At 39.6% G+C, this 26673-nt stretch overlaps 1 protein-coding gene across 1 annotated transcript; it reads left to right on the top strand.

The window, feature by feature from the left end:
• The first annotated feature begins 11 nt into the window (after positions 1 to 11).
• Positions 12 to 20707, top strand: egln2 (egl-9 family hypoxia-inducible factor 2). Its single transcript, XM_012877459.3, has 6 exons — positions 12 to 325; positions 1940 to 3343; positions 16203 to 16322; positions 16515 to 16651; positions 18891 to 18958; positions 19055 to 20707. Exons 2-6 carry the CDS (start codon positions 2141 to 2143, stop codon positions 19105 to 19107), a joined length of 1581 nt encoding a protein of 526 aa, XP_012732913.2. The 5' UTR covers positions 12 to 325; positions 1940 to 2140; the 3' UTR covers positions 19108 to 20707.
• The last annotated feature ends 5966 nt before the right edge of the window (positions 20708 to 26673 follow it).

The following is a 26673-nucleotide window of genomic DNA, read 5'->3' as shown; positions in this document are numbered from 1 at the left end:
GGAGGACGGGGGGAGGGAGGGAGGCAGGCAAGGCAAGGCAGACAGAAACTCGGGGCGCTCCTCTAGACAACGGGGAGCGCTGCTCTTGGTTGCCGAAGAGAAGCGTCTCCAGTTCGAAGCATCCCCCTTCGTCTCTAGTTCGCAGTTTAATGTGTCAGAGCGGCGTTTGATTGCCGTCGCCACCTGGACATTATTTATAACCGACGCAAAAATTGGATGGGACGCACCGCCGAGCCGAGCAGAGACACTCCCGGAAATAACATGCGTACTCTCAGCCCGTCACGTAGGCTCACTGAGGATTTGCGTTGCTGTGCGGCTGCCGTAGGTAGGTACATGTTCTGTGCTCTCCCAGCGAGGGCTTTGTACATGCTTTATTTTTTTCACATGAAAACCTTGTTGTTTAGGATTTCGAAATACAACCTTGAAATCAAAAATGTGTGTTTTGGTATTCTGCTAGATTTATCTGAGGAATGCATTGGGCTGTTAGTTCAGCTTTGTCAGAACCAGACAAAGACAATATAAATTAGTTTGATGGTTGTGTAATCAAAACATTTTTTTTATTTATTTATTTTTAATCGCAATCGCTTGTTTCTAATACAATAACAGTGCCTAGTTAGTTTTTACGGTGTCATTTAATCATAATTATGTAGCGTATAATAACCAAAGTAAAACGTTTTTTGTCTTGTCCCGATTTTACTATTTTATTTTATACTGATGCTGTTTGACTGTCCGTTTACAGTGATAATGCAGCACTACTACGCTTGATATTTTGATTTTGAACTGTTCAGATAAAATCAAAAGACATATAGGAATGCAGGGCTTTTTGTGGCAACCAAAAATGTTTACTCACCCAGGCTCACTGCCAGGGCCGAACCAAGATCTTATGGGGCCCAAGCAGAATTTGACTTGGGGTCCCGCGGCCAGTTAGGACCACACCCACCAGCCGCCAACCCTAACCCAAAAGGAAGCTTTGTTTTTCAAAGACAAACATTTGCTTTGGCAGTTTTTCTCGGCAAAAATGCTACATTTTACAGTAAAGAACATTGCAGAATAAAGGATGTGTTGCATCCTTACATAATTTGCTAATTTAGATAAAATAATAATGAAAATTGAAAAAAAAGCCAATTTATTAACTGCACAATTAACTAATTGTAATTGTGCTAAGATTATAAACAAATATAATTAATACATATAGCAGCAGTTTTTCTCGGCCTCTTATTTTAATAGGTAAGGCTGACCGATAAAACAAATTTATATTACAGACCACAACAGGGCTTTTAAATAAAATAATTAATTACATATAGTTGTAACATATATTTATAGCAAAGTTCCCTATTTACATTAATTGATTATTTACTCATTTAAACATTAAAGTCATTGATAAACTTATTTGTCTAATGTATGACTTGACTATTTACTTTAAATTTATACGTAAGTATTTATTTGATATATTCATGTATTGATCCATGGCACAGTTAATGAGTTAATATTTGTTTAAAGTATTTATATATGTTGTCTAATTTCAATAAAAATGTAATAAATAAATTGGATTATACATAAAGATGCCAGGATTTTCTTGATTATTCTTTACTTTCTATGGTACCGTTGATTGTGAAATAGTTTAAGATGTCAATATTGCTCATTTGTTTTGTTTCCTTTTTAAAACTACTGTTGCCAAATGTTTCTAATCGCTTAATGTATGACTATATAGCTGTTTTTAAACCTATAAATTGTTATAAATAATGATTAAAACATTCTTCTTTCCAATTCAATCCTTCTTAATGGATTGAATTGTGGCACATTTTACCATTCATACTATACAGCAACACGTGCATATTGCACCTAAGTAACATGGCCTTTTATTTACTAATGCTCAGCATGACAGTCTACACTGCACCTATTTATAGACTCTAAAAACGTATCATTTAACTTTCCACAGATGTCCCACGCTGTCTAAATATGTTTAAAAGGAGCACAGAAACAAACACAGAGCTCTAGAGTGACTGGTGAAATCAGAGCAGACGAAGGATTGGGGACATGATACTTGCAGCGATCCTCTCCGTAAGAGGAAGCAGCGGCTCAGTTGGAAAATGAAGCAAGGACGTGAGGTACGTGTGCACCCAGCAGACGACCAGATCAAATGGAGAGTCTGGGGCTGACGGAGCTCTTGAAGTCAAACTCTACCCTTGGATCCATCGTCTTTTCAGAGTTGCAGGACAGAAGAAGCCAGCAGACAGAGATCCACAGCTCATACCGGGCAGACATGGGTCTAAACGGTTTCTGCGCAGGGCCCGCCGGGACTCAGACGGCTGCCGAGCTGCTCGCTGACATGGCCTCGCAGACAAACTCCCCAGGGATCACCAGCCCAACGAAGCAGTCCAAAAGTGGTGTGCCGCTTTACAACGGTGGGGTTGGGTCTCCGTCGGCCACCGTGGAGGCCAGCCAGGCAGAGGTTTTGGCCCACACGCCGCCCGGCTACCCGGCACAGGTGAACGGGATGGCCGCTAAGACGAGTGGCACTGTCTGTCCGTTCAACGGCAGGGGCCTTACGGCGGAGAATGCGGACAGGACTGGTCACGAGAAATGTTCTTTAGGAATGAGGCGAATCAGCGAGGACCTCAAAGTAAGGCAGGCGCATCAGTTGAAGAGGAAGAATGGGGAGAGCTGGGACATGGGACCAGAAATCCTTAATGGTCATGTGATGGGCTCTCCGGGGTTAGGAGGCTCAGCAGACCCAGCTTGTGGAGCAGGGGAGTTAGATTTTAAGCGGAGGAAATTGCCAGATGGAAGTATTGTTAGCAAGCCATCAGAGCCCCGTAGAGTGACCCGACCGGTCGCCCCAGTAAGAGTCACTGTCAACAGCAACAGCGCCGGCTCTTATACCCAGCCAAGCTATGCCCCTGATAATGCTAACCTGCACAACGGACATTGCGCTGCACCGTCAGACCCTCTGGCTATACCAAGCCTCCCCTCCATTCCAGCCATGCTGCCTCCTGCGGGGACTGGATGGTCATCAGAGCGTGTCGCCAGGCAATATATCATCCCCTGCATGAAGTACTATGGTATTTGTGTGAAGGACAACTTCCTTGGCAGGCAGCTGGGCGACAAGGTCCTGGAGGAGGTGGAGGTCCTGAACCAGAGCGGGAAGTTCCGGGGCGGACAGCTGGTGAGCCAGAAGAGCATTCCCTCCCGCAGCATCCGGGGTGACCAGATTGCCTGGGTGGAGGGGCAGGAGCCCGGGTGCCACAGCATTGGAACCCTGATGGCTCACATCGACGAGGCCGTCATGTACAGTGCTGCCAACGGGCAGCTGGGGAACTGTGTCATCAATGGACGCACTAAGGTGAGAGCCAGTGATTTGATTTAGGAGAATGTGGGCTCCAGAGTTGAAGCCTAAAGCAACAGGGAGGGGGGGTTTGGAAACATTTTGGCAGTTTTGGTATAACTATTACCTCCGCTCTCGGGTTACTCTAGGCCAGACTGCAATGATCTAGTCTACTGCAGGCAGAGGGAATGTTATTCCAGTGCGTCTCACGGTAAACAGAACGGAACAAAATAGCCCCTTGTAGCGTCCGAATGACGTCATTTGACGTTGTGGTTTATTGGCTGCATCTGTTGTGCCGCCCTTTATCTCTGTGTTTGTAAGGCCGACATGTGGGCATGCACACACAAACGTACACACTCCCTCCACAGGTAGCGTGTCAGGATGAGCCATGTGACTTTCCAGCACATGGAGACTGGGGAGGTTACTGCCCCTGTTTTCGCCTTCATACCACCGCAACCTAGAAGAAGAGGGAAACAAAATAAAAGTGTATCTCCTCTGTCATCACTTTATCTCTGCCAGCATTTTCTACCATCACTTTGACCACACAAACGTGACGCGAGCATGGTAGAAGGGGGATGTTTTTGTTTATTTTTCTCCCCGTTATCTGATGGCTCATTCCACGTGAGCTGCATGAAAAAAAAGCTTGAGTGAAAACCGCCTTAGAAATGTCTCCATCAGACCTTTAGCCTCTCTTTCTTTTATAAACTTTAGTTTTTAGTAATGACTGCGTTGTACCAGGATCTCCCGTCTTGCTGTAAGTGAGAGACGAGCATGCTCCCGGCTCTGCGGCGCTCCCAGTCCCGGCAGGATCCACACACTCCAGACAATGCGAATCAAAGTTGTTTTTGTAAAAGCCTGGCAGAAAGATCAAAACCTGATGTCAAGTCTTGGGCTTTAGATTATTCCGCTCATGGTGAACTGTGTAAACTGTTATGTCCCATGAGGAAATGGATCCACAAGACGAATTGGCTCATCTGATTTAACAAGTAGGCACATCGCTACTCCCCAGGGAAAATTTAGGGAAAGGCGACACCTGAATGCAGGCAGCCACAGGCCTATACCCTCAGTCTTTGCAGAATCAGGAGGGCTATAAATGAGATGCTTACGATGATAAAGTTAAATAGGTATGGAGCATAGTATTATTGTGTTGTTCTCTCATCTGCAGTGATTTGTCGGGTTTCTGTCTGGCCTCCTAATGCTTGTACTATGTACTTCCTAAAGTCTTTGCACCATAACCTTGTTCCTCCCATATGTTTAACATCAGACTTTGCCCTCAGTACATGCATGCTCTTGTAATTTACAAAAGCCTGAGGCAAGGGCACGTTGGTGGCCTTTGCTTCCTTGGATGTGGAATGACTGTGCTTTTTTTTTCTCCAGGTCCTCATGCGTCTTTAAAAAAGTTTATAGGTGCCGGGTATGAGATTCTCAGCCTGTGATAACCGATTTTGCTACAAAACAACAACAAAAAACTAGCATAACAAGATCTAATTGCGTTTCGTTTTTTTACAGAAAAGTAGCAGCTATGCACGTGGTGGCTACAACAATATATTATTGTAGCTATAAAATTCCTTTAATTTATGCCATTTATTATTATTTTTTTTTCTAATACAGATATAGACAGAAATATGGATAATTATAGCCTCTAAATTCAGAGATGGGGTTTAAGTTCTAGTAGCCCAGAATGTATATGGACATGCACCAATAAACCAGGTAGAGGAAAGTGCAAAAGTCCAATAATCTGATTTAAAAAAAAAAATGTATTTATCAAAAGTATTAAAGCTACAAACTACCACTATTGTACAGTATATAAAAGTCACTAGTATTTTTTCAGTTGTTATAAAGTCAGATAAACTTAGACAAGTTAAGTATATTTGTGTTTGTAGCAGTAAGATAATTCAAAGTGCTTTACATGATTAAAAAAAATAAGTACATTACAGTGGCATAATGAAGGAAAGTGAACACAATGTTGGACTGAAGCCAACTTTAAACAAATGGGATTTTAACCTTTATTTAAAGGGACTTTTCTGGGAGTTTGTTCCAGATTAGTTGAGCATTAAAACTGAATGCTTCTTCCCCGTGTTCGGTTTTGATTCTGGGAATCAAAACCGAAATCAGAACTCAGAACTGGCCAAGAAAAATCATGATCATGCCTCTCAAAATGTTGCTCCTTTTAACTCGTCTGGTCTTTTATAATGAAACACTGAGAGTGTAATTGGCTAAAATTAGCCAGTCGACTAGTAGAGACATCTGCTGTGGTAGCCAGCCTGCAGTTGGCAGCTTTACAAACATGTGTAAAGGGGAGACGCTGAACTTGGCTTTCTTGTTTCGACTAAATCTAAAGTCCGACAAGGCCATTTTTAGTGCTTGGAAAAGAAAGCTCTTCTTTCAGTGCTAGCTTTCTTCATGTGCCACATAGAGCTAGAGAAAACTCTGACCACTCTCTCTGACACCTCATTAGCAGCATTATAATTGTAAGAACAGCATGACCTAAAACGTTTTTTTTTGTGGTTTTGCAACCGTAACTTTATAAACCTTTTGTATATATTGATACCACCATCCTGTGAATGCTTAGTGTCTACTGAGGAGAAAATGTGTCTTGAAGATAAATCAGGACATTTTATTCATCCTTTGATAGTTTAAGCACTTAGTCATTCCTGACTGAACTTGATTTATTCCTTAAAGACAACAAAGATACATACAGCTTCATTACAGCCTCTGTTATTTTATAACTGGAACAGTGCAGTAATTTGCTGTTTTATTTTGTTTTTTTAACCTTTTTTTTGACCTGGTTTTTATGACACAACAGTGGATTACAGATTATTTCTGTACATCAGGTTGTGTTTATATAACAGTTTTCTACAGATGTATTCCTTTTGTCTTTTTTGGCAAAGATAGCAAGCATTTCATTTGGTAAAAAATGTTAGTCAGCTAACAAGGTTACAGAGTGTGGTACAAACTGTTCCAGTTTGGTACTTCTGAGAAGTAGGGAACACAACGCAATGATAGGTACTCTGATGGCGTGTGCACGGCAGGAAGTTGTTGGAAAGGAGAGGAGGAGGAGTATCTGGCTGAAGGTCAGCTAGGTAAAAGGTCACAGGAGCTTTTCCATCCCGTAAACCTTTTAGTTTTTAATTTCATCCGGGACCTCCCATTTCCTTTACTCTGCCATTTACTTCACCGTCTTTCTCCTTTTATCTTATCAGCCCCGCTTGCTTCACGCACAAAGTATTTGCCTGCCGTTACCTTGGTAACAGGCCCATACAGAGGGGAATGGAGTGATACGTCGTGTACGAAAGAGATGGAGGAAGAAATGGTGGACGGGCTGGCGGTGGCCTGAATACTGCCTCGCCAGGAGCCAGTAGCATTTCTGAAGCCTGTCATCTGTTAGTCAGCCAGACTGTGGGATATAAATATATACACCGACTGACTATAAAGTCAACTTAAGGAGGGATAAGGTAGTAACGTAGCTTAAAGTAAGGACTAGGACGGTCTTGTATTATCTTTTTTTTCTTTATTAATTCTAGATGATTCATTCCATTGTTCTCTACAGGGAGAAAAACAATGGAAATCAGCTGAAATTAAGTGCATTTGTGTGTCAACATTTTCCTTGATGCACAAAGAAGGACGCAACGTGGCAAGCATTGGGTGGGGATGGACTGGAAGTAAAAGGCAATGTGGGAATATCGAGCAATGAGTTGAGCAAGTCGAGGGGCGGGAAAAAAAAGCAATGCACTGCAAGCTTCAGCATTATGTCAGCTGCTGCAGTGCGCACTTAGATGGCTCCTTCTTAAAGCTTATCGGGGCGGCCGTGCAGGCAGCAGCTAGAAGTATAGGGAAACCACACAGCTGCAAGCTAGCTTTAACAGATTGGTGTTTGGATGTATAGACCGATTACTGATAAGGTACAAGGACACAGCTATATAAGAAAACACTGTAATCATTTCTACCTTTTGTCAATCTACATTTCTCTGGATGTGCTGCTGGATATGCCCTATATAGATTGCATCTCTGCACTGGACAGATACGCCTCCATATTGTACCCTTTTTAAATCATTTATGATTGTGCCAGAACTGCTTTGACAAAACTACTGAAAATCTTGTATTCAGTTCAGTGCATTTTATATTGCTTGAGTTCACAAAAAGACAAATGAGTTTAGTTCATATTCAGAAATATATAATTCAATTAAACCCATGATGCAGACTTATTCAGTGACCTGGTCTGTGTGGTAGGCATCTCAAAAAGAGGTCTATGGCGAAGGGCTTCTATGGCATTCAAGGCAAAGTGCTAATTTTATAAAAGCTGCACAGAAGCCTTCTGTAAAGATCGTTCCGCACTCGACTAACAAGACCCGCACTGAAATTTGTTAGCAAGGGTATAAAGTCGTATCAAAACAGGGAGTGAGTATGCTAGCGTAAAACTGGAAAGTAGCATGCTAGCATTAGCCTAGCGCTTTGGCTAACTGCTCCGTGTAAAAAGGATGGCTAAATGAGGATGCAAGTTTAATGATGATGTGCATAAGGTGATGAATCCAGTTAGCTTTGTATCTATAAATGAGGTTAAAGCTCCGCCCCAAAATATGCTGCTGTCTAGAAAACAAACTACACAACAGCATTTGGGAACATCATTGGTTTGTTAATCACAGTGCAAACAAGCATTTTGTTAATTTAAGACAAGTTTTATACAAGTTTTTAATCCTATATGTGTCATTGGTTCTAATGAAGCATCAGACTCAAATGCCTATTTTATTGACTCTTCCTGCTATCTGGGGCAAACAGTGCTGACAACCCCAAGAGCTGCAGGTTTTGTTCTTGGAACCTCATACTGCCTTTTGATGCCATGTTAGCATTTTGCATTACCTTCTCCCTTTTATGTTTGCACAGTATTGCCATTTTAATGTATTTGTTGGTCTAAGAAGAATGTAAAAGCCTTAGATTGTTTGTAACTTGGGTAGTTATAGGGAAATTGCAGGTAATATTAACTAAATTTTTACCACATTAAGTGACGCAGTGGGACTTTCCTGCTCCATCTTAATGTTCGGTGGTGAATCACACATAATGAGCTCCACTGTGGCCATAGTGACACTGACTCATAAGGCCACGGTGCGTTTTCTCACCTCTTTGTGCAAAGATAACCACAGAGCGGTATGAATGTTTATTCAGATATGCCTTGAATCTTGCTTGTTTCCTGTTTATCTCATGCTAAATGTGCAGATAGAAAAGGTCAAAATGTGACAGCTGGCAAAAATAACAACATATGACCCGTGATATGTTGCCATGTTTAAGCATCAGCTATGGCCTGGTACGTTGTACCCCTCGGAGGCAAAGTCGAAAGTACAGCTTTAGAAGACATCTTCCATGTTTGAATCAGCATTGTGTTGCACTTGCAGTCCAGTAAATCTGTAGAAAGGCTTCGCTGCTCACAACTAAATGTGTAATCTCAACCTGGCCAAGTTTACTTCAGCTCTTACACAATGTACCTGATTTTATTTCCTTCATCCAAAAAATAATAATCTTCGAAAGATGGCACAGATAGAGTAAAAGTAATGAGAAACAGTAATTCCTAATCTATACACGGTAGATCTGCAGTTTCGTCACCTCATTTTAATTTATTTTGATTTAGACTCGTAATACAACGTGAATCTGGTTTTCTTCAGAGCCTGAGTCATCCGAGCCAAATGGGAGTAATCAGACATGGAAAAAAGCAGGCTGCTGGTGCTGGGTTACAGGTGGCAGCTTAGCTGATGTAAACCTACAATCGGGAAGGGGGGAGGGGGGGTAAACTGGGTTCCACATGAACCTTGGCCACCTTCAGATGTTTTCCAACAACAATGACTCAGAAGCTTTTTATTCTGTCTTTCTGGAGCAGGTTATGACTGCCATTTTGAAGGTGGAAGGAGGTTTAGGTCACATCTTGTGTTTGTGTCAGACCAGAGCCATATTCGTTATGCCACCTTTGTAAAATGGCTCTTTATTGTTTTGTGACTGTTGTTTTAAACTTTTTACCATGTGATTTTTCCACCAAGCTGTCAGCAAATGTTTGGAATCGGACATTTTTCCCTTGATGTCCAGCTCATTTACTGAAAAATCTGATTTCCCCCTGCCCCCTCTTCTTAAATACAATACAATTTATTCTTTCCTCTTTTTGTTTTATAATTATAAGGAACGAAGAAAATAATTGATCAAAATCAGAATCGACAGGTCAAACCTCCAAGCAAAACCAAAAATCGATATCTACCAGCAAAGGACTCATCGGTGCATCTCCAAGATAAAAAATACTAGTTACTTAAATATCATTTTAACTTCACATTTTGTCCTTTTGCTTTCACTACACATTTTGCAAGAAATATCCTATGCATCGATCACATATTAATATTTCCTAACCTTTAGGTAAAACTTTCTATATTAGAAGTAGTTAGTAATTATAGAGCCCTGTGTGCCAAGACCCCTGTTTGGTGGTGTCACTATATTATTGATTAAAATTAAAAGGACAATAAAAAGAGTTTGAGCTTCATAGGCAAGCTGTTTTATTTGTATCTTATTTGTCTTTTAATCTGTAGTAAGTAATTAATTATGAATTTGTAAATTTTCCTAGGAGAAAGTCTTTATCATGCTGACTGATGTAGGTAGAGATACCTATAATATTACAACCTTGAGTAAACATACTATAACTTTATGATGTTTAAATAAACATTAAAACGAACCAATAACATGTTTTGATTCGTTAGGCTATTGTTCATAAGCTGGCTGACATATATGCTGCTTTTAGCTTGCCAATAGTAGTTTTAAAACAGCATTAACTCCTTTAGTTTTTCAACTTATGACTGTCCAAGTCTACATGTTTTATTTTACATCTATTAATATTCCCCAATAGCTGAATCTATCTTTCCTGTAAGCGAGAGAAAAAAAGTGTAGTGTCTGTATTTTATTTCACATATTTTTGCATTTTTCACCCTTTGAATTTCCACAACACAATGACTCACATGGGACAATACATTTATTTCAGTCATTAAGCTGCAAAAAATTGGCTTTATTTCTTTAAGTTGGCTGTCCTGTTTTTATGTTTTACATTGGAAGGGTGTTGACCTCTAATGCTGCCTAATAATTATTCCATAATTTTATAATAAAAGATATTCATACATATAAAACTTGATAAGTTTCTCTGCATAAAGGCTCAATACAAATTCAGCTTAGCCTGAAGAAAAGTAAAACTGATTCTTTAGGTCGTAAAAGGTGCTGACCATCTCTCCAGCAAGAGAAAACTGGTCACTTGCACCTTCTCTGGCATTTCGCTAAAAGGCCTTTGAGCTTGCTGCTGACTATCTTCTACATAATTTTGCAAATGCAAGTTGTTTTGTCTTGTGAGAGGCAGACTACACAGCTGTTATTCTGCTAGAATTTTGCTTTAGCTCAGGTAAAGTCTCCTTTGGAAGCAAAATCACAGGAAAACCACTACCTGTTTTGAGCTGCAGATATCCCCATTAGTGCTCCAAGACTCACACGCAAGCATATTTCAGGCCTGCATTTGTTCTGCCTTATCAGGCCTCTCACGGCTCTCTCCACCGTCATTCCTCTTATCTGGATAAGCACCACTCACCACTGGCCGCTCTCTTCCAGAACAGCAGGTTCTGCCAGCCTTGACGTCACTACATGTAGGTTTTTTTTTTTTGGTTGTTGTTGTTTTTCCCTTTCCTGTCGTGCCACCGAACACCAGCGTTAAAAGCTTGTACCTGGCAGACAGGTGGTAATTACGTCCAAATTTGATTAGTGCACAATTCTCAGCAGACAAAAGGAAGAAAGGCAGGAGCAAAGGGCAGACAGGATACGCTATTTCAGGCTCAGTCACTGGGTATTTGACAGAAAAGACGAGGGAAAAAGTGCATGAAGCTTCCATTTTAACGCTTACTGTGGATTTAGAATAAGTACAGGTGTATCACATTTTAATTGAGGATAACTGCAGTTGTTCCTTTTGCAATTAGCTACTTGTTGGGGAAAGCAGACTGACTGAAAGACATACGCATCAAAAATACACTCTTTCCTGTGAAAAGGTTGTTGTTTATCAATAGGTAATGTTATCTTTGTTATTTTTGTGATTAAATAAAGAAAACTGTATCTGTTTTCTTTTTAGTTCTGTCAGAATATAAGCGGACCAAGTCTGTTTTTAAAGAAAAAAATATTTTCTTCAGACATCAATTCGTTGTAGATTTAAAAAATGCACCAATCTGATTTTGTGGCCAAGCTCTGGTCAGTTTTTATGGAGCTTTGACCTGCCAATGCTGATCTCTCTTTAAAAACTATGATGTCAAAAGGTAGAACAGCAGCATTTGAAACTGAGTGAACATCTATTATTTAAATCTGATGGGAAATAGTTTTTTTGTACAAAGACAACATATTAAAATAGTCCTTGCTTTTTCTTAAGCGTCTAATATTAGTCATTAGCATGGCAAGCAGTACTAAAACAGAAGATATTGGCTCAGAGGGTTTAGAAACGGACCCAAAATTTCCAAATCCACCATGTACTGTAAAAGGCATGGATGGTAGTGATATGAAAGATTTTGTATCAGGCTTGTATCATAATCAGTAATATACGCACATTTACAAAAAATTGTTTTGAATATCGCAAGAAAAAATCTACTTATTGTGGTGCTGTTACTGGTTCTACATTTAATTATCTCCATTAACCTGGTTAGTATTTATTTTTTTGTAATTTGCTTTTTTACCACTGTATACTGTGGTTTTTAGTATGTATTCCAAAATAAATGTCCAATTTCCAAAAAAGGGGGGGAAAAAAAATCCAATGTGGACACAGCTTGCCTCTTTAACTCAGATCTGACACACAGTCATCAGACCTAATTTTACTATATTCATCGATCAGAAAATCGATCACGATAACCGTTAAAACTAAACGATTGATCTAGAATGGTATCTCGTGTCAAGTCTTGCTCTCTCTCGCCCTTTTGCAGCCTGTCTTGGAAAATATGTTTTTTCTTCCTTTAAATAGCTTCTTAGTTCTCTTTGCTTCCTCTGACTTCATTGTCTTCTTCACGACGTTCCAACTTCCACCCCTAAGAGTTTGTACTTTACCAGCTGGTTACTGTTCGGAGCCGATCAAGCTGAAAAAATCGTTTGATTTGCACCCCTGATTTCCCAAAGCATCACTGAGGAGATTCTAATTATCTCTGTGTAGCACACAAACGACGGATTCATGTTTGCACACAAGGGCATGTTTCCCTGTTAGATAGCAACTCACTGTGAGTTTTGCATGTTGATCAGAGGCAAAATGTAATATCTGAACTTGACAGAGACAGCCATGTGTAAAGGCAAACTCCCAATTTTCTTGCCACAACTTGTCTTGCTGTTGCAACGTCAACGTGTGGGTTTGCCGACAGATTACTTCAATATTTGCTGTTAATAAGTAACATTTTTAAAGGGCCACTTCTGATCTTGTCTGCGTGTCTGATCTATAAGCAGGCATGTTTTTAGGATTACAATTGTGCTCTGATTAGAAGTGTTAAAATGTATGAATTTATTTAGCTCATAGATTTAAAGAGTACAAATTTAAAAACGCTTCCCAGTGATCCCTGTGTAAGCTGCCAGGAAAACCCATTGCAAAACATTTCCCCATACTGTCATTGCCATCAGCTAAAAATCCCACAGGGCCACTCTTAAATGGTTAAAATTGATATAATCAGAATCAGAAACAAGTTTATTGCCAAGTTGGTTTGCACTTACAAGGAATTTGACTTGGTGTTGATGGTGCAGACAAAACAAACAAATTATATATATATATATATATATATATATATATATATATATATATATATATATATATATATATATATATATATATATATATATATATATATATATATATATATAAAAATATATAAAAATATATATATATTTATTATTTACAAAAGCAACATACAATACAACATACAAACAATCCCCCTATCATTGTATTTAGAGATATTTTTTTGGGTTCCTCGCTGATGTAATTGAAGATTTATTTTCAAGTAAGTTGCTTAAAAACCATAATAAACAGAAAATTGACAAATGTTACAACTAGCTGACACTGTGAGACCAAAGAGCTGAGCAATGATATTAGTTATTTCCTAATGCGAGTTGGCCGAAAAGAGTCAAAAGGTTAAATGATTTGCATAAAGGTGAACTGGACAGCTATGTTGTATAAAAGGGAACAATGGGAGGTTTTCTATCTCCGATAATTAGATTTAAATCAGAGCTGCAAAATCATCACAGCAATACGGGGAAACGTGGTTACAAAGGTCTCCTTAGATGGAATACTTTGTCTGTTTTTATTGTACTTTAATAAATAAAAAATACATGGTCATTGGTAAAATCTTTTTTGGCATTACAACACTTACAACATTCTCACTATTGCCCACCAGTGTTCTTTTTTTTCAGTTTTTTTGCATGTTTCCACTGATGAGTTTAGCTTCGGTGATGAGCTCAAAGCTTTTGCGGTCGGAAATTTTTTAGCTCTCCGCAGATTCTCTTTTAGATTTAAGTCAGGGCTCTGCCAGGGCCGCTTCAAAACGTGAATATTTATTCCAGTCACAAGAAATGTGCGGGTAAAAGTTAAAGAAAGGTTTGTTTGAAGCCTAAATTTGCCAGTGGTGTGAATAACTTTAGGCTCGAGTATAACCCGGCAGAGTTGCTCAGTTTTAATCTTTGAGCTTTCAGCCTGTCTGTCAGGAATTCAGAGACAGCATTATACAGGTAGTAATGTTTACCAGGTTTATCAAAACCTGGATGTTACTGACGACTTAAACGATCGACTAATCGTTTTGGTTTGAAATGAAAGTCCTGTTTTACAGCAACTGCTTCCTTTCACACATTGTAACGCATCGTTTGCTCCTGGTTTGCTCCCGAATTATTAATGATTAGAGAGAAATCTGGATCGGATTTAAAGATTTCATTGGTGCGTCTCTCCTTATCATGTGGCTACAAATGAGTAATTAAAATGTTTTCGCCAACGCAGAAAACCTGCAAAACCTCCACAGATGCTCCAGTGTAAACTGCTCTAAAGACGGTGAAACAGTTTATATATCGTGCCTTTATGGTATTTTGTAAGATGAGAAATATGTCAGGGTTCAGCTGGGTTATTATTTTTTTTCCCAGCTCAGAAACGATCTGCAGATACAGTATGCAGTCCTTTTTAAACAATGGTCTCACGCTGGTATTTCCCCTGCTTGACGTCTGAGCGTTGGAGGCTGTTAGGGCTGGAGCGCGCTGCTTTCTCTGGGGACTCGGAGGGAACCGAGACTTGCGTGAAAGCTGCTGGGTCAATGCACATTCCAGACAAGGGTCACCACGAGACTGTGAGTCGGTAAATATGCCGGGAGTTAAGTGACGGCGATGTGTGCCACGGCCCTGTGATCTACTGGAACATGCTCATGTTTCAGACCCTGGGTAAATACTTCACAAGCTGTTTCCTCGGACCAAGACAGGCCCCTCGTGTCTTGGAATAACCTACAGTGAGAGTCAAACGTCCTGATCCGCATAGAAAGTGTAGAGTCAGTGCTTCACCTTGGCTCAACTAAGACGCCATCACTCATGACTAACAGGTTCTGCGCGGCTGCGGTATTGATTGTAACCTTTAGGCAAAGACAGTCACGCCTGTCCCTGTGTTGTTGTTTTTTTTTTCCCCCGTATCGCTCAAGTAAAGCGATATTTCATTGAGTGCGTGTGTGCCGCCTTCCTCCTACTCCTCTGCTGTTTCCCTTCTCTCTCACAGCCAAGTCAGTTTGGGGTTGTGCTCTACTTAGCCGCCTATTGTCAGTCCTCATTAACGACTCACGCTTACAGCCAGAGCTCATTAACCTCTGCAGCTCTTTACTCACGCCGGTTACGTCGTTGTTATTTATTTATTTATTTGTTTATTTATTACGGTTTAAAGGGAAACAAAAATAAACTGACACATTTAACACATCTGAATGCATTTTGGGTTTCTGATTTTTGCTGAAAAATGTCTTTCTTGGCTTCGAAACATCTTTTCCTTTGTTGTGAGGAATTGAAACTGATGTTAAACAAAAATGCAATCATATGTATAAAAAGGGAGATTAGGATTGTCATTTGGGAGGGATATTTTAAATTGAGAAACATGTTCTTTTTTATGTATCTCCTGCTTATCAATTAGAGATTTTAGCAGTTTTGGCCAAACTCTGATATCTGGTTTTGTGATGCTCGTCCTGCTGATACAAATTTAAGCAGGCATTGGTTTGAATGAAATATAATTACCAGTTTCTGTAATTCATTTATTTACATTACAAACAGAGGTGATGTCACTTTATGTATAAGTCTATGAGTCTTTAGCATCTAATATTAGAGATTAGCATAGTTAGCCTTGCCCTGCTATCTGCTCTCTCACAGCATGTATGAACTGCAGAAATGTCAAAGAAAAGAGTTTCTTTCTCAAAGCCTCTAAACTCTCATGCTTCCTCTGACTTCACAATCTTACTGACACCGAAAATGGCTTACCACTAAGTCCTTTTGCCTTAGTACCAACTTCCACACTGAAGATTGTTGTTAGTCTAAATCTATTGCGTTTAAGTAAGATGGGTACAATGATCAGGGGGAAAGAGCAGAATTTTTGAGTTTATGATCAGCCATTCAGAAGTCATGGCAAGTAAATAAAAAAATCATCCGGTCCAAAGTCACCAGTGAATTGCCGTACTTGATGCATATTAAATAAGAAATTGACCCATCCTTCCCTCTTCACTGTCCTGCTTTGATGAATACTTGCGTTCGCCTTCGCATATTCTGCTGAAGCTGTTTGAATATGATAACAAACATATCTTTGTCTGGAAATGCACAAGATTAATTCAATGGTTGTTGTTTTTTTTTTTCTTCTTCTTAGGCCATGGTCGCTTGTTATCCAGGGAATGGGGCAGGGTACGTGCGTCATGTTGATAACCCGAACGGTGATGGCCGCTGCATCACATGCATCTACTATCTTAACAAGAACTGGGATGTTAAGGTACAGTGATTATCTTCTTTTACTGCAACATAATTATCATGATCATAAATACTTTGAATTGTATTGATGGTAATTTCTTTAAAACTGGTCCCTCTTTGTCTGGGCTTTAGAGCTAAAACTTAAATGTTTTTGACATTCTTTTCAACTCCTGTTCTATTCTGAAGTTGCACATGTGCACATTTGTCTTTGCAGACACATGGAGGCCTGTTGCAGATCTACCCTGAAGGCAAGAACGTGGTGGCCAACATCGAGCCTCTGTTTGACAGGCTGCTCATCTTCTGGTCTGATCGCAGAAACCCACATGAAGTCAAGCCATCTTACGCCACTCGGTTAGTAACAGCTGCTGGAGTATGCAGTGAATTTATTTGTTATATTCGTCCTGCTGTGCAAATACTAAATTACTAAAAGGCAAAGAGAAACTTTTTAACTCAATTTCCTCTCTTTGATCCTTACACTTCAATTTGTGTAGTTTCAACCTGTCAAAACGTGATGAGAAAAATAAACCTCATAATTGTGTGGTGACATTAGGATTAACAACAGTTTACTTTTCCTTGATGCTGATACGAGATAGACCCGCTCTGCGCATAAACACGCCAATGTCAACACTTGCACAACAAGGGTTATTTACATCGTTGCAGAAATGAGTTTTGTCCGCGGAGATCACGTGAAGCCTCCCCTTCCCCTTTCTGCCGGTATGACTGCTGGGGGGCGAGGTGGGGCCGGAGGCAGGAAGTAGGTGTTTCCTGTGGAGTTCGTTGGGAGGGAGACGGGAGGAAGGTTCGATGGCAGGACTCGTGCTGAAGAGGCAGACACATGAGAGACAGGAATAAACAACAAAGCCCCACAGGAGAGATGAGAAACTGTGCAAATTAACCCTCTACTGCCTGGGGCATCCTTTTCCCAGGATGGTTGCTCTAACATTGTTGATATATGTTGTCGTTGTATTGATTAGTAACTACATTGTTCACCTCTAATATAATTGTTTAGCCACTTAAGGCTGTTCACAATGATTTTTTTTCTATTTCAGCCATTTTTTCATGATGTGGCATTTAGGATTTTGGAGTTACTAAGGAAGGGTCTTTGTTTTCATTCAGTATTTCAGTGTTTCCCTCAGAAAATAGGCTAATTCTGGCGGTAGGTGTAGTTGTTGGCTGTGGGAAGCGCTACCGTAGAGCTGGCGCGGGGGGTGGTATGCATCATGCGCCTTGAAGGAGGAGTGCATCGTGGACATCCTGTTCGTTGAGCGCTAGCGTGTTAGCTATCTATACAGGGAAGTGTACTCGGCGCTTTATGTCGCTCTCGCCGCATTTAAACTAAACACCCGACGCTTAGCCTGGCGGGGGGGAAGTAAATCCTGGCATCCCGCCATGTTTATAATAAGCTGTGGGAAACGCTGGTATTTTACCTGTAGTAGGCAGCAGTCAAAGCCATTTCAGTGAGGGGAAATGGAGTGAAACACTCATAAGAGTAAATATAATGCTCACTATATTTATGAAAGTAAACCATTTCTTTAAATTTCTGAAATCCTCAATCCCACATTCACACTGTTTTTGGGTCGGTTGGACCCGTTTGCTCTTTAAACCTATCATATAAAGAGTTGCTTCAAAACAGTATTTTTACTAATATTGTATACAAAGACAAAAATGATTACAATGTCGGTATTTTAATCGGTCTTTTCCATCTTATATTAGAGATAAGCTTGAATAGCATTACAAAAGCCTGGTGTATTTCCTGGTGCATGTTCTAGAGAATTTACTGTAGATCCTTACCTTAACTTTGAAATAAAAAAAAAAGGCTGCTAACATTTTCAAGTCCACCATGTGCCATGGAAGAGCATTAAAGCTGAAAAGGGAAAAAGCAGAGCAGGTTTACTGTACATCCAGCCTTCCTGTTGCCTGCTGAAATTCTTGCTCTCTCTTGCAGCCTGAACGAACCCTAGATATACTGTAGAAATGGTTTTGTATTCAACTAGATAAAAATAAATCTACAACAGTTGATGCCAATACAACTCCTAAAGTTGTATTGTATTTCAGTGTTCAATATTTCAATTGCCCCATATTTCAAGTGAAAAATTAAATAGTTATTAGGTATACATTTGGCTAATGTAAATGCTGGCAAAGTTTTGATTGCTGTTAGGTGGTAATAATGAGTTCTCAAATGGGTCCTGCTTCGAGTTGTGCTCCATGAAAATTTCTGTTTGATTTTTCAAACAAAGGATACTGTGTATTGTAGGTAAGATGCTGACTGCTGAAAACTATCCCACACAACCATCCTAAAATAAAACAAGCAAACCTTTCTCTATTATAATCTATATCTAAATGGTAAATGGCTTGTTCAGCACTTTATCAAGTCCGACGACATTACAGTCAGTCATTCATCCATTCACACCCTGACGGTGGTGAGCTATGGTAGTAACCACAGCTGCTCCTGTCGCAGGAGTTAGGAACAGAGTCTAGTTTGTTAAAAGTTAATAAATGACACTATCTGATGTTTTAATGTCAGCTGTAAGTGTATAAAACAATTTTTAGCATTTATGCATCATTTATTTCCAACCCTTGTGTGTTTCAGGTATGCCATCACAGTCTGGTACTTTGATGCCAAAGAGAGGTCAGAGGCTAAAGAGAAGTACAAACTCGGTAAACCTCCTCTTAAGTATCTCGGTGTCAGTTTGGTGAAATAATATAATTTTGCTGGTTACTCATATTTTTTTTCTTTATTTTTTTTATTCACAGCTACAGGACAGAAGGGCATTCAGGTGCCTGTCACTCAAAACAGCAGGTCATAAAAACTGCCCCAAGTGTCCAGAGAGCACTCTCAAAAGTATTATGTGCCTTCCTGTACTGCTAAAGGACGCTGTGATCATGAAGGGAGGCACAACGAAACCGTCAGCTGCCGCTGCAGCTAAACGCCGCTTTCTCCACCAAGCGTCCAGCTGTTCGATTCGCACGGCGAGTTGCGCCGTAACGATTGGGCTGCTGATCAAACACGTGGCAGAAATAACAAGAACACAGTGGACTGGCTAGGAAGCCAATGGTGGGATCAGAGTCTACGAGAGTGGAGGGGGAAGAAAATGACTTCAACATCTCGAAGGCGGCCTACCTAAAGAAAAAATGACTGACTCTTTTATTTTGTTGCGGTTCTGCTTCATCAGTTATCAGCAATGTTGTGATGTATTAACATATCAGTGGAAAAGCCTGCAAGTTGTTGAAATTTAAGTCCGAAGTTCCTTCATCCCACCCTCATGGGACGCTGGCCTCTTGTCTCTCGATGTGTCAGAGTGGGTGTATAAGAATATACTCGGATCAGATATTTACTTCTGACTCGAGGTTTTCCCCAAACATTACAGATTGGCACATGAAGACAACTCTGCACTGCAGTTTCATCCTCGAAAAGTGCATCTCAGTAAAGTAGAAATATCATTGCGGAGTTAATTCACGCAATTTGATTCAGAAAGTGAAGTCCGTTTTACACTGATTCATTACACACAGTGAGACAGTATATTTCATATATGTATTTCTGTTCAATCTGATGACGGTGGTCATTAAGCTGTGGATTGGTACCTCTGGTGGTCTTGGCAGGTGCCAAATCCTGCAGGAAAAAAGAAATTTGCATCTTCAAAAAGCTCTTCAGCAGAAAGAAGCATGAAGCGTTCTAAAATCTTTGGGAACACGGCTGCTTGACCTCAAATGTGGTTGTAATAAAACACAGTCCTCATGATTTCCAAAGTTATCGCTGACAATGGACGAATTTGTGACTCTCCCTGCATCTTTCAGTTGTAGCAAATGTCCTGGATACATCTGTCTGTATGCGGTCACTCTTGAAGCTCTGACTCCAGCAACTGTTTTTCCTCAGTTTCCCCCCAAACTCTCAAAAGGGCTTTGGGTCAGAATCCTTACCAAGCTGCAGTTATCCCTGTTGCTTTTGGATTTTCTCCTGACACACTTTTTCCTTACACTCAACTTTACAATTACATAGTTGGATCCAGCATATTGACTCTTAAACGGCATTTGCTGCAGAATCCTCTCAAGTCCACAAATCTCCCTGATGCTTGTGTAACTTCTTCTAAAACAGTTTTTACTTCCACTCAGCTTTCTAATAATATAATTTGGAAACAGCATTGTATGAACAGCCAGCTTCGTCTGCAATGACCTTAATGGTTTACCCTTTTTCTAGAGCGTGTCTATGACTATATACACTTTATTCTACCAAAGTTTTTCTTTCTACTCAACTTTCCAAAAATATGCCAGGAAAAATCAGTCAATGAAAATAATATTCTTTATCAATTATTATTCATTACATTTCTGGTTTATGAATCCTTTAATAAGTGATGTTATAGACTATTCAAATGTTCTGAGAAAGTAATGTTTGGGTTTCCTTCAGTTTTAAGCCACAATCATCTAAATGAACAAAAGATATATGTATATACATCTGTGTGTAATGACTCTACACAAAACATGCTCTACTCATTGAACTCAATCACTGAAAGAAATTAACTTTTCAATAATTTTCTAATTTATTAAGATGACACCCATATGATGCGCCAAGTGCACAGACCTCTTCAGGACTTTACTTTTTTTTGTAGCTTAGAAATGAAAAGATTTCTATCTGGACTCAAACATGCAGCTCTACAAAAGGCTAAGAATCCACTATGAATATATATATTTATGTGTGTGATTTGTTCAGCGGTGTGTTGGAATGAGCTCGGCTCACACCTGAGACATGAGGCTGGCTGTTCTGTGACAGCAGACCAGAGAAGGTTTGAACAAGTCTACCGAGTGTGTTTATATTGCCTGGATGCGTTCTTACCAGTGAAGGAAACCATCAGAGCGACCGGGGTGGAAGAAAATCTGACCGAGAAATTCCCGCATACACAAAAGGACGACGTAGCCAATGGCTTAACTCAACAAAGTTTTTCTTAATCTTAAGACTGCACATTTCAATCAAACCTTAAACTTAAGACAATTCAGAGTTTATTAAAGCACAGTTTTGTTTTTTTTCCCTTTAAACACTGTGGGGGAAACATTTGCCTGCTCACGTGTGGGAGGGTGTATGTCTGGGTGTTATTGTGTGTGTGACAATTTCCACTGGCCCCCGAAGGCGGGTCACAGGTGTTGTCTCAGTGTTTTGCTTGATTGGCTGAAGAGAAGGTTATTTGAAAAAAAAAAAAGCACTTTATTGTTTAAATAAACGCCATGTGTGAATGATAGAAACAGTGTAACTAAAGATTTAGGTTAATGCCTTTTAATGCTGTTGATGATATGCTATTCAAATGCAATATAAACTAAAACCGTGAGAACAAATAAATGTTTGCCTTGTTTTGAAGATTTAATTGAAAATGTCTTTTTTTCTACCTATAGAAACTGTTTTTGATTTATTAGAAGAAATGAAATATACAGTCATCTAATATGGGGTCAAAAACCCCAATACAGTAAGTATATTAGTGAAACGTTAAGTGGAAAAATAAGCATTATTAGTTCATAAAATAATCTGTTAAAGACATTTCAAGTTGACCAACAACTAACTTCGGGTTTTTTTTCTGTACACAATTTAAATAAATTTTACAAATGAGAAGGATACATTTTAAGCCGCAATGTCTTAAAAGCTCGTGTTGCATTGACAAATACCTCAAAAACAGGTCATACAGAGAGTGTCAAAGGGATCTGTCAGCAATAAGCCCCCCCCCCCCAAAGTTTGAGGTTGCAAAGCAGCCTTCTGGACAGTATCCAGTGTGCGTGCCGTGCATATAGCCTACTGAGGCATGGTGTGAAAGTTTGATGTATAAACTATAATCTGTTTGATAGTCATTTTATCCTCTATTATGTTCCTTTAGTATTTGAAGGCGTAAATGGGAGCCAAATAAATTATCGGCTTGTACTGCGGGTAGAATCACAACAAATACCAGCTCTAACTGGGTTTCCCAAGTTACACACACTTGACCCTATTTCATGGTCCGAGCTCCAACCTCCCAAACAAATCTGATGCAACTGCAATATCTCGCCTGTAGTGCAAAACTGTCTTGGAATCCCTATCTATACATCTTTCATATTTCAAGCTTTTATTTCTTGTAATCATGATGATTGTGGCTTACAGATAATGAACACCAAAAATTCAGAATCTTGGAATATTAGAATATTGCATCAGGATATTTTAAACAGATTTGTCAGGCTTCTGAAAAGTATTCTCATCTTTATGCACTCAATACCGGGTTGGGCCTCCCTTTGCATTAATTACTGCATCAATGCGGCATCACATGGAGATGATCAGCCTGTGGTTCGGCTCAGGTGTGATGGAAGCCCAGGTTGCTTTGATAGAGGCCTTCAGATCATCTGCATCGTTGGATCTGGTGTCTCTCATCTTCTTCTTGACAACGCTCCATAGATTCTCTACGGGGCTCAGGTCATGGGGATTTGATGGAAATCCAGGACAGCAGCACCATGGTCCTCAGACCAGCTTCTGGGAGCGTGGTCAGGTAGCAAGTCCTGCTGGATGTCAAACCAGCCTCTCCGTAGACCGTGTCTGCAAAAGGAAGCATAAACTGCTTTACAAAGTCCTGATAGATAGCTGCATTGACTGTGGACTTCAGAAAACACAGTGGACCCACAGCATGACATTCCACCCCAAATCGTCACTGAGTGGAAACTTTACACTAGACTTCAAGTAATGTGGATTCTGTTTCTCCATTCTTGCAGATTGGATCTTGATTTCCAAACGAAATGCAAACTTGACTTTTATGTGAAAAGAGGACTTTGGACCACTGAGCATCAGTCTAGTTCTATTTCTGCGTATTTCAGGTAAGATGCTTGAAGTGTCCATGTGTAGGATTCATCTGTGTGGAGCGGCTCTTGTTCCACTCCAGCCTCAGTCCACCTCTTGTGAAACGCCCTCAAATTCTTGAGTGAAATTCGCTTGAATATCCTCTCAAGGCTGCTGCTATCCCTGCTGCTGGTGCACCTTTTCCTACCAAGACTTTTACCCTCTACTCAACTTTTTACGAATATGCTTGGATAAGCAGTCTGAACTGGCTTCTTCAGCAATGACCTTTTGTGGCTTACCCTCCCTGTGGAGGGTGTCAATGACCGTCTTCTAGAAATCTGTCAAGTCAGCAGTCTTCCCCATGATCTTGTGGGCCATTATATGGGCGTTATTTATATAACATTTATAAGTTAAAATTGCTTCTTTTTTATTTTATGTTATTTTATAACTATTCTGATTTTCAGAGAGTTTTTATTATCTGTAAGACATATTCAACAAAATTACAAGAAATAAAGGCCTAAAATGTATCCCTTTGTGCGTTAAATCTATAATATGTGAATTTAACTTTCTGAAATGATAAGATTTTTACAATATTAAAATTTGTTCATCCTACATGTAAATCCTACTTATCTGAAGCTATTCTGAGGTGGGGGGGGGGGGGGGGGGACAAGCACATACTCCTACCATCTTAAAGCAAATATTAAACACTTCATAGCAGTTGATTTGAACGCTGCTTTTGAACATTTGAGCCATTGAGCCATGGTTACGTTAGCATTGATTGTTATTTACTCTAGAGGCAAGGACCGAAGGTGATGCATATAACAAGTGATCTTCCTGTGTGAAACATGCTGCGAGAGGATCATGTAAAGGGTTTCCAAACAGACTGTGTGAAATTAAAGTGGCTTAAAAAGCAAAAATGTTGTAGTGATTTGAGTGGTTTGTTGGTTTTTACACTGTTGACGTTATTACACATTAAGAGGGAGCTAGCCGCTAACTAACATATGTAAACTAACCAGTAAAGATAATGGTTGAATTCTTGCTGTATTATTTCTTCCTTCCTTCATTTGATGGCATTGGTGCCAGTATGTGAATTTTATGATATTTCAGACAATTTTCTCACCATGTTTGCCCTAAAACGTGTCGTTCTGTGATGATCGTCACCAAATTTTATTTTGTCTCCACTTTTCATTCATGCCGGAGCTTTCTGCAGATTTGCAATGACGCGTGAGATGCTGTTCCACATATTAATTGTATCAGGATGCGTCACTGCTGGCATCACAAAGAACTCATAGTTTTCACATTTTCCTCTTCAGACATATGAGTTTCCGGATGCTGTCTTATCCGCTCACACATATTTTCAGCTCTGCCCACAAATTTTCTATAAAATAGAAATCCATTCATGACAGAAAAAAAAAACTTTTTTTATCTTTGGATTGGAAGTAAAATAATAAATGTTTTTTAATTTGTTTTACAAATAAAAATCTCAAAAGTTCAGCATTCTTGTGTATTCTTTCAAGTCACCTCTCTCACCTTCAAAAGTATGACTGGTATACAGAGTCCAGGTCAAGTATTTAACATAAGACGTGTCTTCAAACTCAAGTAGCATGCACTGTAATTCAGTTATTTTATTTATATGTTTCTGATTCAAAACAGATGTTTTAAAATGCTTTAGAAAAACGTCTAATTCATGTACAGAAATGTTAAGTCACTTTATCCAATCTATCCAATCATTTAAATGGATTCAAAGTCAATTACATACATTCCCATTCTACATGTAGAAAAAGGTGTATTGGTTGGATGAAACCAACATTGAGGATTTTGGTCCATGTGGCAGGCCATGACAAAACTAACACTAAAAAACAAATAAGTAAACTTGAATACATTACATTTACAAAGATGGTAAATCAATTGTTTAAGTTTTTTTTATCTCTGCCTGTTTGTAATCTTTCAGCAATGGGCAGTGTAGCTGGTCAGACTTCATTCGATGATGGATGGAGCTACAAAAAGAAAAACACTGGAAAGAAATGTTTTAGAGGCCGTAAAAGACATGAGACTGAGGCAGAGGTTCACCTTCCAGCAGGACAATCGTAAACATACAGCAAGAGCTACAGTGCAATGGCTAATCAAGGCATATTCATGATAGAATGGACAAGTCAAAGTCCAGCACTAAACACAAACACACACCACTCTTTTCAGATCTTTATTTACAAACAGATTTTAAAACCCATGCGTCATTTACCTTTTATACTCAACTTATGCACTATTTTTTCTTGGTCCGTGACATTAAATCCAAACAAAATACATTTATATCTGCAGCAAAGTGTAATTACTTCAACAGAATTAACACTTTTGAAAGAGACTTAACCACCAGACCTACTGGAATTTGCCTAAAACTCCTGAACATGGTCAAATAAATGTCTTGCATATCTCTGCAGAGATTAGGTAGAAGTCCAACAAACTGCTAGACAAGAGACTCTGACCACAATTTTTGGCAGTGGCTTCAGTAAAGTGCATGAGGGCATTTTAGAGTAACCAATTAAATTATCAGCTCATGCACAGGGAGAACATGCAAACCCTATGCAGAACCCAATTGAACCCAGAACCTTCTCACCACAAGGCAGCAGTGCAACCAACTGCACTGTGAAACCGTCTGTTTATCCCGTAAATATGTGGCTTTAACTGCAGACGTTAATCCACAGGATGATCTGTTATGACCACCAGTTCATGTTCAGACAAAGCTTTTTCAGGTAAGTTTAATGCTGACTCAATTGATTACCAAGCATAAACTACAAGAGCGATGTGTTTCTTTTCCTTTCAGCAAATTCTTTTAAACTTACCATCTTCGGACCTTGAACCGTCTCTCAGACACAACAAATCAATTAAACTATGTCACTTCAGGCGTTTGAGTTTGTTCTTACTGTTTACTTCCCTTTAATGGTTCGTCAAATGGTCAAAGCATTCTCCCTCAGCGTCCTCGCTTCAGCTTGTTTATTTTTCTTTGCACACGCTACCAATGCCGAATAAACAAATTGTGGAATTTTGGGTCCGACACTGTGCAGTTCACTGTGTTTGGTGCAGACACGGAGCGAATGCGGGGCACATGTAAAGGGTTCGTTTTGACATGCATCCCTCTGACCCTTTCAGTTATCACCCTCATATCATCACAGCAGGCTCTGCCAAGAGAAAAGACTCAGCAAAACAAACAGAAAGCAGTCTCCATAAGCGCTCAACAACAAACTCGTTGACTGGTTCCGCACGGCTCTGCTTAGCACTTGTTCCCTCCACAGTAATAAGCCAAATCTGTGGAGAGTCTCAAATAAATATTAATGATATAGAAACAAACAAACACAGCCCAAGGGGATTCACATTGATAGTCTTGACTGCTGTTTTTCAGCTTTGGCAAAGTTTTGGAGCCTTGTCCAAATCATAACCATGCATCATTTAGTGGGGAGCTCAGATCTAGCCTGGTTATATTTACTTCTAGGTTTTAGTTTCTAAACAGGGTTGCATTTTGTAAGATTAAATTAAAAAGGATCAAAAGACACATTCAACAGTCCAAACCAGGGATCACCAACCTTTTAAAAGTTGAGAGCTACTT

The sequence above is a fragment of the Fundulus heteroclitus genome, chromosome 18, assembly GCF_011125445.2.
Source record: "Fundulus heteroclitus isolate FHET01 chromosome 18, MU-UCD_Fhet_4.1, whole genome shotgun sequence".
NCBI lineage: Eukaryota > Metazoa > Chordata > Actinopteri > Cyprinodontiformes > Fundulidae > Fundulus > Fundulus heteroclitus.
Note: the sequence above shows the minus strand (reverse complement) of the source record. Positions and strands in the feature narration are given on the sequence as shown.